The sequence below is a fragment of the Trachymyrmex cornetzi genome, unplaced genomic scaffold (assembly GCF_001594075.2).
Source record: "Trachymyrmex cornetzi isolate Tcor2-1 unplaced genomic scaffold, Tcor1.1 scaffold1080, whole genome shotgun sequence".
In the NCBI taxonomy this organism is placed as follows: Eukaryota; Metazoa; Arthropoda; class Insecta; order Hymenoptera; family Formicidae; genus Trachymyrmex; species Trachymyrmex cornetzi.
In genome coordinates, this window is record NW_017295632.1 from 41,839 (window position 1) to 56,188 (window position 14,350).

A 14,350-nucleotide genomic window follows, 5' to 3' on the forward strand; every position below is an offset into this window, starting at 1 on the left:
TAAAGACTTTTGCACTAACTTTATCGTATTACTTGAAAATCACCCAAATTCAACCTCGTCGAATAAATATATTTTTTAGGATAATTCGTTATAATGTTTTTTTTTTCTTAAAATACAACTTAATATGTTTCGATTTCTGTAAATTAAAATCTTGTATCATTTTTTGGGAAATAACTAATTTATTTAAAAAATAACGATTTTTTTTTTTTGAAATTTCTTTCCTTTTTTTTCAAAATATCTTGGTTTTCGGAAGTTTTATGATATTCTTATCTATATATTTTTCCTTACTGTCTGTTATATCGATTAAAAAAAAGAAGTTAAAATTTATGCATTAGATCCCGAGATAAAAGCAAAAAAACTTCCAGAGTTACCGTAACCCATGTGTGGTGAAATCAGATGGCGAAAATAGTGAGATTCAAGGGTTAAACAATACAGAAAAACAAGACACATATATTTAAAAAAAGAAAACTCCTATAGGCCGATTTTTGTGGAAAATACGCTATAAAAACCATTGCTGATAGTGTAATATAATGGAACTCAAATGTTTAACGAGCCGACACAGAGGGTTATCGATATCCGAGTTAAAATTTTACAGAAATTATTTTTTATCGATTAAAACTATTCTAGGGTGTGAGGCGTAAAGAATTAAAAAAATCGAAAAATAAGGACCACCCTGATATATACATATATAGACAAATGGAAACTTTAAAATATTTTTAAATAACCCTAACAGCACAAAAGTTGCAACAATATTGCTGCAATGTTGTAGCGGTATTACACATTGCAGCAATATTGTAGCATATTGCTGCAAGTTTTGTGCTATTGGGGAAGCTTCTTAATTACATTTTAAAATATCTAAAATGGATTCTTTAACGTGATAAGATGTGAGATATGTGATAACGGAATTATATCTTATTACCAGTAGTTTTGCGAGAAGTATGAAAATCCAAGAAGAATTTCGAATTTGTGAAGAGCAGAGTGAACAGCTGGTCGATGTAGATAGGCAATGTCGCTTTGTTAATTTGCCGACCTTCATGCAGGGAAGTGCAGACCATGGTACTTCGTATGTTCATTTTTACTGAAACATTATCATGATGGGTTCATAACGATTTGGTCGACAGAATCTATTAAATAACATCAAATTTCCAATATTTAAAAATTGTAAATCATTTTACATAACGCTGTACTGAAAAAGAATTGTGGACTTCTTAGAGGAACATATATCAACGAATACGTGCATCAGGCAATCACGTAGTCGACGGATACAAATTTTATATATAACTTCATGATAAAAATCGTTCTACATGCAATATTTCTCTCTCTGCGGCAATACATACTATTGAGAATTTATGGCGTTATATTACTGTAACTTTATGAATTCTTTAACGTGTATAGTTATTATGTCTTGATCAACTGGATGTTTCGATTTTAATTATAATATGAAAATTTAATGTACTGAAGATGGTCACATGTTAGACCGAAACATTTACTTAATTTTATTTGAAATATATGCTTTAAGCTAAACACATCAAGCGTTGTGGCTGGATGCTAATTGTTTACAATTATCATGATCGCCTTATGTGCTATCATAATTCTACAGAATGAGTAACATTTATATATTTTTTTTAGATAGAAATTGCACATCCCCGATTTCTTAATAAAGTGTTACATAATATATTTTATTTCTGTTTTTGTACATTATGGTGTGTTAACGGCTTAAGTTAGTTTGCCGGAAAAATAAATTTAATGTTAATTTTTATAAGATATGTTTAAAAGAAATATGCTTGATATTTATTTATTGAACTATTTACATGAAAACATTTATTAGGAAGATATTTTTTGTGATTAAATAACAGTTAAAGATATCCGATAAAAATTACTTACAGCCATGTTTTTCAGCCTCGCTTTCTGTTGTATCACTTAAATCTGTTGGATCGAGAACAGGTTCCGGTTTAAGTGTTGATGGAGCTGGTGGCTGAACTTGTAATTCAGCAGCAGGTTCAAGAGCAGGAACAGGATCCGTAGCTGGAGATACTGAATTCTCCATAACTGCTTCAGTCTTTATTTTTATTAAACGAGAAAAAAATCCAAATAATGTTAATAATGTTAATTCCAGAGAATGAACATTTTTAATCATATAGATTTCGATTTATAAGAGTGTCTCAAAACTTCCGAATTTTTTTTTTAGAGCGGATTCTTTGGAGTATTTTAAGACAAAACTCCTAATATGAAAATGTCAAGGTTATAGGTTTTACATGATTAACTGTTATAAAATTCATAAATCATAAAGCTTAATTAATATTTCGCACACAACTTGTGTATTCTAATACACATAGAAATACGCAATGTGTATTCCACAATACATGATTTCTGATAGGTTGAAATTCTGATTCTGTCTCTGTTCCCTGTTCCTTTTATTGTGCGGAGCCCCTAAGAATTACAATCTGGCCGAAAAACCACCAGACAGCTGCAAAATTTAGTTACCGAGAGAAAGGAGATACTTTTGCGTAAGAGGAGAACGAAGAACACGCGACGAAATTGTGCCGTTGCTCGCGAGTACGGTTACAAATTTGACGCCCAACGTGAGGGGTCCCGATTAAAAGAGCTAGAAAACTTTTTGTGGTTTCTGAGAGCGAGAGAGAGCAGGATAATTATATTTTGCGTGTAATATTTATCGTTACATGTGAGTGAATTAATTTCTTATTTTCAGCAGTGTTTATTGTGCGCGTCGCGACATTAGAGAGTTAGAATTATCGCGAGTGACCCTGAAATTGTGAATAATAGTCAGTTAGGAAAATCTTCGTGTACTTGAGGAAGGTTGTGTGTGTTGCCTCAGTTGTTGTCGTTACACGCTGCGTGCGTATTTTGCGCCGCTAGCTGTGTCGGTTGTTGCTCGCGCGTGTACATTCGTGTTTGCGAAAATATTTTTCGGTCGTTGGGTTCTCTTTGTATCTCGATAACGAAAGTTTGGTCGTCTCATGTGTTGTTGTTCCGCGACATTAAGAATTTCGAAAACTAGCGTTGAGCGGATCACCAACTCGGTGAAATACAGATCGTTTCAAAGGGAAAGATCTCGGAAGTAGCGTAGAGGGGAAAATTTGCAACAGACACGTGTATCTTTCGTTTCGCGGTCGATGTAGGAGCGGCTGTCAAGACGAATCGCGATTGCTACAGACTGCGGTGAATTTCTTTATTTTTAGCTGAGAATCTCGTTACTTTATTAGCGTAGTTTCGCGTGAACGTCGCGATGTCAGAGGGACCGACGCGATTTTCGTGGATATTCCCGCTGTCGGCAGAGGACTTGAAGGAGGCCCTCGAACAGCGGGGACTAGACGTTGAAGGGAATACCCCCGCGCTATACGATCGATTGCTTTGGTACGAGTTAGAGGCCCCGGTGGATCACGATACGAGTGGGTCGAGCGCGGAAGATGTCGCGGCGGGACATTTGCGTCCTCCTACACCGATGCGTCCGGATAGCGCGGCTCCGTGTACCGTAGAGGCTGAAGGGCCCCGCGCGGGCCGGGGGGAAGGGCAAGGGAATCGCGTCCCTTCGCCCCCGCTTTGAATGCGTGATGGGAATACGACCGCGTACTCGCGAGGCGCAGTGCGCGACATATCACAGGCACTCCGTAAGTAGAACGTAACATTCTCGGGCGCGCGCGGAGACGACGCGGAGGTATTCTTGATGCGCGTAAGGGAGTCACGCATCGTTCCCCGTATCGGACGAAGATCTATTGAGGTGTTTGCCTTTCTTTTTAACGGGAGCGGCGCTATATTGGTTTCGAACGCGGGGCAGATCGTATCGAAGATGGGACAAATTCGAGGTCGCGTAGCGGGCACGCTTCGCGAACCCGGAATTTCAATTCGCTCTGCGCGACGAAATATGGCAGCGTATGCAGGGGGATTACGAACCGGTCGCCGATTACATAACGTGCATGCAAGCTCTTTGCAATCGACTTGAGCCTCCGTGGAGCCCGGAAGAGGAGTTAAATTACACGCACCGGAATATGTTGCCGCAATTAAAAATGATTATATAGCGCGGACAATTTCACGATTTCGAGACCTTGGAGCGACTGGCCACCAATTTAGTGATCCAGGACTCCGCGACTCGGCGTCCGACAGCGCCAGAGAGGGCCCTGCTTCCCGAGTTAACTTACCACCCCGAAAAAGGGTTCGCGTGGATCGGCTATCGCTGCTGTCGCCCTGCCTATGGCAGGGGTCGCGGCAAAAAGCCTTCCTCGCGCGGACGGGGAAGTGCCGCGGCGACGTCACCGGCCGCGAGTACCATGAAGTGCTGGAATTGCGGGAAGATAGGCCATATCGCGCAGGAGTGTCAGGAGGCGTGTCGCCTATACTGCTTCCGCTGCGGCAAACCAGATGTAACTCTCCGGAATTACCCCACGTGTTCGGGAAACGCGGAGACGAGTCGCTAGGGCGGGTCTCCGCGACTTCCGTCGATTCGATAGCGACCCGCGTTTTTCAGATTGATGTATTACAGTACACCTCGGACGCGCTTCACGTGCCCGATTCGACGCCTTTGCAATACTTTCGTGTTTTCGTTGCGGGACACCCTTTGATGGCGTTGATGGATTCTGGATCGGGTCGTATGATTTTCGGGCAGGAAGGCATCGCCATAGTAAGACGTTTGGGATGGCCCACTAACCGCGCTACGGGCGTCTGCATAAGAACCGCGAACGGACAGATAGCGGAAATACCCGAGGAGATAAAAATACCCTTGACGTTGTGTGGAGGGGATGCAACGCGAAATTAGCGTGTCTGCTGCCAGATCTCGCCGTTTCTTGCATTTTGGGGGATTTTTTGCGCGCTTTCGGCGTGGGTCTGGATTTTGCCGCGTCAGGGTGGTACTTCGCGAGCCGCCCGTGGGAGCATCGTGCTTTCGAGAGGATTAGTGATCGCGTAGAATATGCCTGCTGCGGACTTTCCGAACTGACTGCCGAGCAGAAGGGGCGGTTAGATGAATTTTTAGCGAATAGGATACCGCGTGGAGTAAGTGATCCCGGTGTCACCCGGCTCGCCAAGCATTGCATCGATGTAAATTACACGCGCCGATTAAACAACGATGCTATTTAGTTTTTCCGAAGGTACAGGAGGCTAATCGTGAAGAGGTCGATAAAATGTTAGCCGCCGGAATTATCGAACCGTCTTATAGCGAGTGGTCGAACCTCATAGTAATGGTCAGGAAACGAAATGGGAAATATCGCTTCTGTTTAGACTTCCGTAAAGTTAACAGCGTTTCGAAAAAGGAAGCGTATCCGTTATCGAATAAGACCGGTATATTGGATAAATTACGAGCAGCGCGATACATCTCGACGATCGACTTAAGCCAGGCGTACTTTCAAATACCTCTGGCGAAAGAAAGTCGAGAAATTACCGCGTTTAGCGTCCCGGGTAAGGGATTATATCATTTTGTACGGATGCCATACGGACTGACAGGAGCGCCCGCGACGTTTTAGCGTTTGTTAGATCGTTTAATCGGTCCGGAAATGGAGCCTCACGCTTTCGCGTATCTAGACGACATCGTGGGCGTCACCTCGACTTTCGAGGAACATCTTGAGTGGCTCGAGCGAGTATTTGGAAAAATTTCCGACGCGGGTCTTACGATAAATCCCGACAAATATGAATTCTGCCGTTCTCAAGTGCGGTATCTGGAATTCGTCGTACAGCGAGGCGGCCTGACAATCGACCCCGAGAAGACGCGGCCAATCCTGGAATACCCCGTGTATGAATGGTAGGTGAACTTCGCGGCATTATATCAAGCCGCGAGTTTGACTTTAGTTTACGAAGATGGCGTGCGAGCGCTAGAGTCGACCAGTCGACATCTCTGCTGTATCTTTAGTTTAAGTTCAGTTCTGTATTCGAATCAATCAACAACGCAATTCCCCCTTTTTTGTAAGCGAGATCCATGTAATAGTTAAGAGCAACAAACTAAATCAAACATTTTGGTCCTTCGAGCCCGATCACCGAGATATCACAGAGCATCTCAGTGAGTGAACTAGAATTGGAAAACGAAATTCAGCCTAATAAGGATATTACTAGAAGAACGCGAAACAATCGTTCAACATGGTCGACATTGACAAGTTAAGAAAACAGAGAAGTTACATTAAAGGCAAGCTGACCAGGATTGAGCAATCGGTAGCACGCCTTCAGGAACAAGCAACAACGACAATTGACGAGGAGGAAGCAGAGTTCGCTTGGAACGACTCGAACAGGTAATCAATGAATTTCATACAGTGCAACGACAGATTATCAGTGAGACTGACGAGCCATTGGTATGCGACGTCACGGCGGAAGCTGAATTCGAGGAGATAAGCTTAGCCGCGAAAGCAATATTACGACGAATCATAAAATCGTCAAGGACCGAGAACAATGAAACAAGGACGACAGAAAGCGATAGCGTACTTGTGCAGTTTTTACAGAAACAGATGACGATGATGGAGAAATACGAGGTGAGCGGAACCGCGCAGGCGCAGGCATCTTCCGTAGTACGACCGGAAGACAACGGCCCATTGGGAACCTTGTTGCAGACACAAACCGAGCTACTACAGCGCCTTACCGATAATTCCGAAGATGGCGTTACTAGTGGAAATCGAGTCAAGTTACCGACCATCAAGTTACCCTCATTTAATGGTAAAAGTGAAGAGTGGACGAAATTCGCAGACGCATTTAAGGAAACGATTCACAGTAATCGAGTGTTACCGAACATACAAAAGTTCATTTATTTACGTTCCTGTGTTACGGGAGCGGCCGCACGGGCGATCGAAGACATCGAGCTGTCCGACGACAATTATTCAGTTGCCTGGAAACAACTACAAAAACGATTCGAAGACTCAGGTGCCATAAAGCGGAAACACGTACAATGTTTGTTTGAAATACCATTGGTCGAGAAAGAGCGCCAACGCTATTCTACAGTTGGTCGATCACGTTAACAAACACACTAGAGTATTGAAGAGGTTAGGTTCACCTACTGACTCATGGGGTGATCTACTGCAATATATGGTGGAAAGTAAGCTAGATCGGATAACCCTGCGAGCATGGGAAGAACGAAATAGTATCAAGGCTGCCGAAAACGAAGCTAACGAACAAGAATCCAATTTCGACGTTTTAATGGAATTTTTAATACAACGATGTCATGCGTTAGAACGCATAGATAGTAGCAAGACAAACAGTAATGTTCACCAGAGCAGTTACAAGAATCAAGGTCAACGGTCAAATGTCAAGGGCAATCAACCCAAGAACAACGCAACGGATAACGTCATTAACAAGTTCAATATCTACATGTTACTTATACAGTGAGTCGCACCCTTTATACAACTGTGCTAAATTTCTTTCGATGAGTACAGAGGAGCGTCTTAATGAAGCAAAACGTCTCAAATTGTGTATTAACTGCTTAAGAAACGATTATTTCGTAAGGAATTGCAAACACGGCTCATGTCGAGAATGCACAGGCAGACACAACACCCTGTTGCATCGCATGAAGACACAAGCAACTACGAGCACGGCAACAACGAGCGTAGCAACGGAACCAACGGCCATGGACGAGTCTACAAGGACAACCTGTCATTCGTCAAGCACAGCCCGGCACAACGTACTCATGGCCACAGCAATCGTCGACGCAGTCAATCAGGAAGGATTCAGTTTTCCAATTCGCGTACTGCTAGATAGTGGAAGTGAAGCTAACTTTATTACGCAAAACGTGTGCAATAAATTAGGGTTGAAACGAAATGCAACTTCAGAGATCGTTGCAGGCGTAAACAATGCAGAACGTCAAGTCCGTCAATTTACTAATGTCATTATAAAGTCGAGACATGCTAAGTTTCAAATTAATACACAATGTTTAGTTATTCCAAAAATAACTCGAGATTTGCCTTCTAAGGAAATAGACAAAGAACTATTGAATATTCCGTCAAATTTGCAATTAGCCGATTTCGAGTTTAACAAACGCAGTTCTATTGACCTGCTCATCGGAGCAGAATTTTTCTTCGAGATATTAGAAAGCGGTAAAATTAAGTTAGACAATAATAAGTTAGTTTTACAGAATACCAAGTTTGGCTGGGTGGTAGCAGGCCCCATTTACAGAAGTGCATGTATCGATACCAAGTCAACAGAAATTGTAAACGCTTTACATTGTACATTGATAGAGGACGAGAGTCTAAACGATACCTTGAAACAATTTTGGGAGATAGAAAGCTGTACAGACGCCTCTAAGAATACTTAGTCACCCGAGGAGGTAAGATGCGAAAGGTTGTATCAGGACACAACGACGCGAGAGTCAAGGTCGATTTGTTGTAAGCTTACTATTTAAGTCGAGTAACATGAATATCGGTGAGACACGAAGCGGAGCACTCAAACGATTGTATCAAATCGAGCGACGTTTTAAAAACGACAAGGTATATCACGAGCGTTATATACACTTTATGCGAGAATACTTAGATTTACAACACATGTCATTAGTCGAGACGTGCAACATTGATAACGAAAAACAAATTGTATATTTGCCCCATCATGGCGTGATAAAGGAATCAAGTTCGACCACTAAGTTGCGTGTGGTTTTTGACGCGTCTCATAAAGGTAGCTCAGGTAATTCTTTAAATGACAGATTGATAACTGGGCCAATTTTGCAGGACAGTTTAATACAGATACTATTACGATTTAGATTTCACAACATAGCAATTATTGGAGACTTAGAGAAAATGTTTAGACAAATATTAGTTCGCGATTGTGATCGAGACTATCAAAGAATTTTATGGAGATTTTCAACAAGCGAGCCAGTTCGAGAGTATAGACTTAACACCGTAACCTATGGCCAGGCTAGCGCGTCGTATCTAGTCATCAGAAGCGTGCGACAGTTAGCCGAGGAAGGTAAAGACACATTTCCTTTAGCTGCAGATTGTATATCAAACGACGTATATGTTGATGACATTGTTAGTGGAGCGCGAGACGTGAATGAAGCCAAGACTTTACAAAACCAGTTAAATGAGCTAATGAACAAAGGATGTTTCAAGATTCACAAGTGGCATTCGAACGTACCAGAGATTTTTCGCAATACGAATAATCACGAAAATACAGCAAGCGTAGATTTAAAATTTAATGATAACATAAAAACTTTGGGTTTAGTCTGGGAGCCTAATACGGACGTTTTCGTATTCACATTAAATTTGTTTAAGGAAGTCCGTACCAAAAGAGAGCTACTATCGGAAATTAGTAAACTATTTGATCCCTTGGGACTTTTAGGTCCAATCATAACATTCGCTAAATTGCTTATGCAGGAGACATGGAAGGAGAAGATCGATTGGGATTCTGAATTACCCGCAACTCTCTTGAATAAATGGAAAAGATTCAAGGACGAATTGACAAATTCGACTATTCTACGTATACCACGTAAGATATCAAGCGAATATATCTCAAACGATTTAATTCTATACGGGTTTTGCGACGCATCTCAAGATGCGTATGGAGCATGTATCTACGTCAAGGTTTTAGTTAACAATAAACAAACTATACGATTATTATGTTCGAAATCACGCGTCGCCCCTATCAAAACAATCTCAATACCACGTTTAGAACTATGTAGTGCAGTATTGTTGGCGCGTTTATTAGAGCAAGTAAAGCAAGCGTGCAAGATTGAGTTTCGTAAAATCTTCGCGTATACGGATTCTTTAACCACCTTGTACTGGATAAAGGGTGATCCATCGCGTTGGAAAACATTCGTTGCTAACCGCGTTTCCGAAATAACCAGTATTCTAACAGCTGAAGCATGGGCACATGTCAAGAGTGAAGATAATCCCGCGGATTTATTGTCAAGAGGAGCATTTCCCAATGCGCTTCAAACTTGCGAGTTGTGGTGGCAAGGTCCTGCATGGATGTCCAATGATTCAGCAAGCTGTCAAACTCAGGACGCTGTCGCGAATGAACATTCGATCGAAATAAACGAAATAAAGACGGAAGAAAGGAAACCTAATTCTTCTTATCATCATACTATTATACAGGATTGCATCTATCAGAGGCTCTATCATAGAATGTCTGATCTAAACAAAATAGAGCGAGTATTGGCATATTGCCTTCGATTTATTTCCAGATGTAAGCGTATCTCCATGAAACAAGCAGAAGCATTGAGTGTGACTGAAATCGAAGCGGCGAGATCATATTTAATAGGAAATGCACAAGACAAGGCATTTCACGAAGAAATTCTGACTTTGCAGCAATCAAAGTGTGTGAAGTCATCTAGTAAATTACTGACATTGCATCCATTCTTAGACAAAGATGTATTATGTGTGGGTGGTCGATTGAGACACGCATTGTCCTATAACCAAAGGCATCCGATTTTATTACCGTCAGATCATATATTGACAAAACTGATAATCAAACGAAAGCATGAACGTCTTTTGCATTCGGGACCACAAGCCCTCCTGGCGGCCGTACGTAGAAAATATTGGCCCCTACGGGGAAGAGATGCCGTGCGAAAAATCTATCATTCGTGTGTGTGGTGTACACGCAAGAGCCCTCACGCATCCCTACAGCTGGGCGACCTTCCAGTTGATCGTGTCACACCTATGCGACCTTTCTTCAATTGCGGTATAGATTTCGCTGGGCCTATTATCACATTGGTAAACAAGGGCCGAGGTCGTAAAACTAACAAAAGTTACATCGCACTATTTATCTGCTTTGCAACCAAAGCTATACATCTTGAAGCTGTCACTGAGTTGAGTACCGAAACCTTTTTGCCACTCTGAGGCGCTTCATCAGCAGACGAGGCTGTCCGCAAAAAATATACAGTGACAACGCGACCAACTTTAAAGGCGCTCAGAGAGAGATTAACGAGGTATATAGATTCCTACAAGGACAAGTCAAGGGACCCGTGCAACACAGTCTAGTAACTCAAGGAATCCAATGGAATTTTATTCCCCCGTATTCTCCTCATATTGGTGGATTATGGGAAGCTGGTGTGAAGTCATGCAAGAATTTGTTAAGGACCGTTTTAGGCAATACGTCCTTCACCTTTGAAGAACTACACACTGCACTTACTCAAGTTGAAGCTTGTCTGAATTTCCGTCCATTATACGCATCATCAAACGATCCAGCAGATTTGAAACCGCTGACGCCAGGGCATTTCCTGATAGGTGGACCGATTACCTATATTCCTGAAGCTGATCTCAAGGACATATTCATCGACTAAACCGATGGCAAGTGGTACAACGAACATTTTAGGATTTCTGGAAACGGTGGGCGACGGAATACGTCAGCTCCTTACAAGGCCGTACTAAATGGAACAGAACTCAAAGGAATCTCGAAATAGGTGATTTAGTTATTATTCGAGAAGAACACACTCCGCCTTATCAGTGGAAATTAGGTAGGATCGCCGAATTGCATCAAGGTCAGGATAAACTCATTAGGGTTGTGTCCGTCAAAACTACTCGCGGCGTGACCAAGTACCCAGTAAATAAACTATGTAAACTACCCGTCAATAAGGAAGATAAAGATTATTATTAATCTTGGTGGGCGGTATGTATGAATGGTAGGTGAACTTCGCGACATTATATCAAGCCGCGAGTTTGACTTTAGTTTACGAAGATGGCGTGCGAGCGCTAGAGTCGACCAGTCGGCGTCTCTGCTGTATCTTTAGTTTAAGTTCAGTTCTGTATTCGAATCAATCAACAACGCAATTCCCTCCTTTTGTAAGCGAGATCCATGTAATAGTTAAGAGCAACAAACAAAATCAAACACCCCGCACCGCGTAATCTTAAACAATTGCGTCGATTCTTGGGAATGTCATCGTGGTATTGCCGATTTTTACCGCAATTTGCAACAACAAGCGGGCCACTCACGAGATTGCTGCGGAAGCATGAAAGTTGGGAGTGGGGGACGAACAAAATAAAGCTTTCAAGGAGATTCGCGCGCGTTTGGCTACCGCTCCGACCTTGTCGTGCCTAGATTTTAAAATCCCTTTTATCCTACAAACAGATGCTAGTTCGGTCGAATTAGGCGCCGTGTTAGCGCAGGAAGTCAATGGCGTGGAGAATATCATCGCGTTTGCGATTTGCGCGCTGTTGGACGCTGAGAGGAAATATTCAGTTACCGAGCAGGAATGTCTGGCTATAGTCTAGGCGATACGAAAGTTTAGACCGTATTTGGAGGGGTATCGATTTACCGTCGTGACAGATCATAATAGTTTACGCTGGTTTCACCACCTGCGGAACCCGACAGGTAGACTGGCGCGGTAGGCGTTAGAGCTCTTAGAGTATGATTACGAGGTAGTGTACAGGAAGGGTGCGCTAATCCACGCGCCGGACGCGTTATCGAGAACATTCGAGGGTGACACCGAGGACCCCGGGGAAGAGGTGGAGATGTTTTTGGCCGCGCTGGGGACAGAGGCGGAGATTTTTCGAGAAACGGAGGACCCCTGGTACCGCGCGCGTTTTCGAGAAGTATCGGAGGGAAAGAAGATCTTCGGGGAGTGGAGTGACGGAGAACCGCTTGTACGTTCGAAGATCGCGCCCCCTTATGTCCACGATCGTGGAAGATTTAGATGAGTGGAAATTAGTCGTCCCGAGAGAATTAAGGGGGGAAGTATTACGCGAATCACATGACGATCCGCAAATAGGGCATCTCGGAATCGATAAAACCCATCAGAGGCTATCGATCGCATACTATTGGCCCAATATGTTCCGCGCCGTCGCTGACTACGTCGGAAGGTGCGACACGTGTCAACGGGCGAAAGTCGAGCAGCCGGGACCGGCGGGATTGATAGGCCGTCGACTTGTTGAGGCTCCGTGGATCGCAGTCGCCGCGGATATCATGGGACCGTTACCGCGGAGCAAAGCAGGTTTCGCGTACGTCTTGGTGGTTCAAGATTTATTTACGAAGTGGATAAAGTGCCGTGCCTTGAGGTCCGCGAACGGAAAAACTATTCGAGACTCCCTACATGAGCTAATTTTGTCGCGATAGGGCACCCTGAGATTCCTCCTAACGGACAACGGCACTGAATTCATTAATAATACGCTACGAACGTTTGCCGAGGAGAACGGGGTCACCCATACTATCGTACCACCGTACCATCCACAGGCGAACCTCGTAGAGAGTCAATAGAGTTTCGAAAACGATGATTATCTCCTTTTTGGATCGCAATCACCGCAAGTGGGACGTGCACCTGCGCGATTTCCGGTTCGTTTATAACACGGCTCACTATTCCTCCATTGAAACTTCGCTCGCGTTTTTGAATACCGGTCGCGAACTGGTGGCCACTAACATTGCGTCGACGTTGCGATTCAGCGGCCGAGATCGAGCCGCGAGATGCGAGGGAGTGGTCGGCGCGTATGGAGGCGGTGCAGTCGTTACATAGCTGGGTTAACGAAAATTTAGAGGAACCGTATCGAAAGCAGGCGGCCTATTACAATCGAAAGAGATGAGATCGTGTCTTTAAAGTAGGAGACCTAGTATTGAGGAGGCAACACACCTTGTCGAACGCGGCACAAAATGTTGCTGCCAAATTAGTGCCGAGGTTTCAGGGCCCGTTCCGAGTTAGTAGAGTGCTATCATCAGTGGTATATGAGCTAGATAATTTAGATTATGGTCCGCTGGAAAAGATGCATGTCAAGGACCTAAAACCGTACCGCGTCCCCGAGTAGTCGGTTGGGACTAACCTTTTATCTTTTTTCTCCCTCTCTTCCCCTCCGCGGGGCAGGTCGCGTATCGAGGAGATATCAAGAGTGAGAGGAGACCAGAGCTTCAACGGTCGAAACTATAGAGGGGCTCGCCCGACGCCTCTTCGAAAAAAAGTACGCGGCCTTATTCCGCCTGGTGAGCGAGGACTACCCCCACTTCTGGGAGGAACTAGAAGACCTCGTGGATGTGGTTTAACGTAGTCGATGCATGGCGGACAGCGCCCTTGTGAGAGAATCGCCGCAGCAACGATAGGCCACAACTGAAGCGAGACCCGATCACAGGAAGGCGTCAAGTCAGACCAACCGGGCCGACCCAAACGAATCGAGGAAGTCGGAACGACCCGCTGCGCCGCAAGCGGGAAGGGGCCGCGGCCGAGGATGGGGGACTTACGACAGGAGGCCCCCGAGGCCATCCACGATTGGCGGCCCACTCGAAGAGCCCGGGAGAGAGTTACCAAGTCGACGGCGAGCAGCCAGCCCCTCGCCGAGAGGAGAGGCAAGGGGCGGAATGAAACCAAGAGGCTGCTGGAATTGCGGAGGAACCCATCGATACTCGGCATGCCGAAGCCCAAGAAGCACCGAGTTGGGGTGATCCCGATTGATCACGGCTCGATTGGATACCACCAATCACAGCGACCGGTGCTTAGGAGCTTTGTAGTCTCAAGCGCTGT

At 44.1% G+C, this 14,350-nt stretch overlaps 1 protein-coding gene across 5 annotated transcripts in view; it reads right to left on the reverse strand.

Moving 5' to 3' along the window:
- LOC108760698 (GRAM domain-containing protein 1B) overlaps positions 1–14,350 on the reverse strand; it is a 65,161-nt gene that overhangs the window by 40,937 nt on the left and 9,874 nt on the right. For all 5 annotated transcript variants that reach the window (XM_018506813.1, XM_018506795.1, XM_018506804.1 and 2 more), the window contains exons 7-8: positions 1,885–2,059; positions 920–1,078 (exon numbers count right to left, since the gene is read on the reverse strand). In XM_018506813.1, the coding sequence (XP_018362315.1) occupies positions 920–1,078; positions 1,885–2,059 (334 nt within the window). The remainder of the gene's footprint in view (positions 1–919; positions 1,079–1,884; positions 2,060–14,350) is intronic.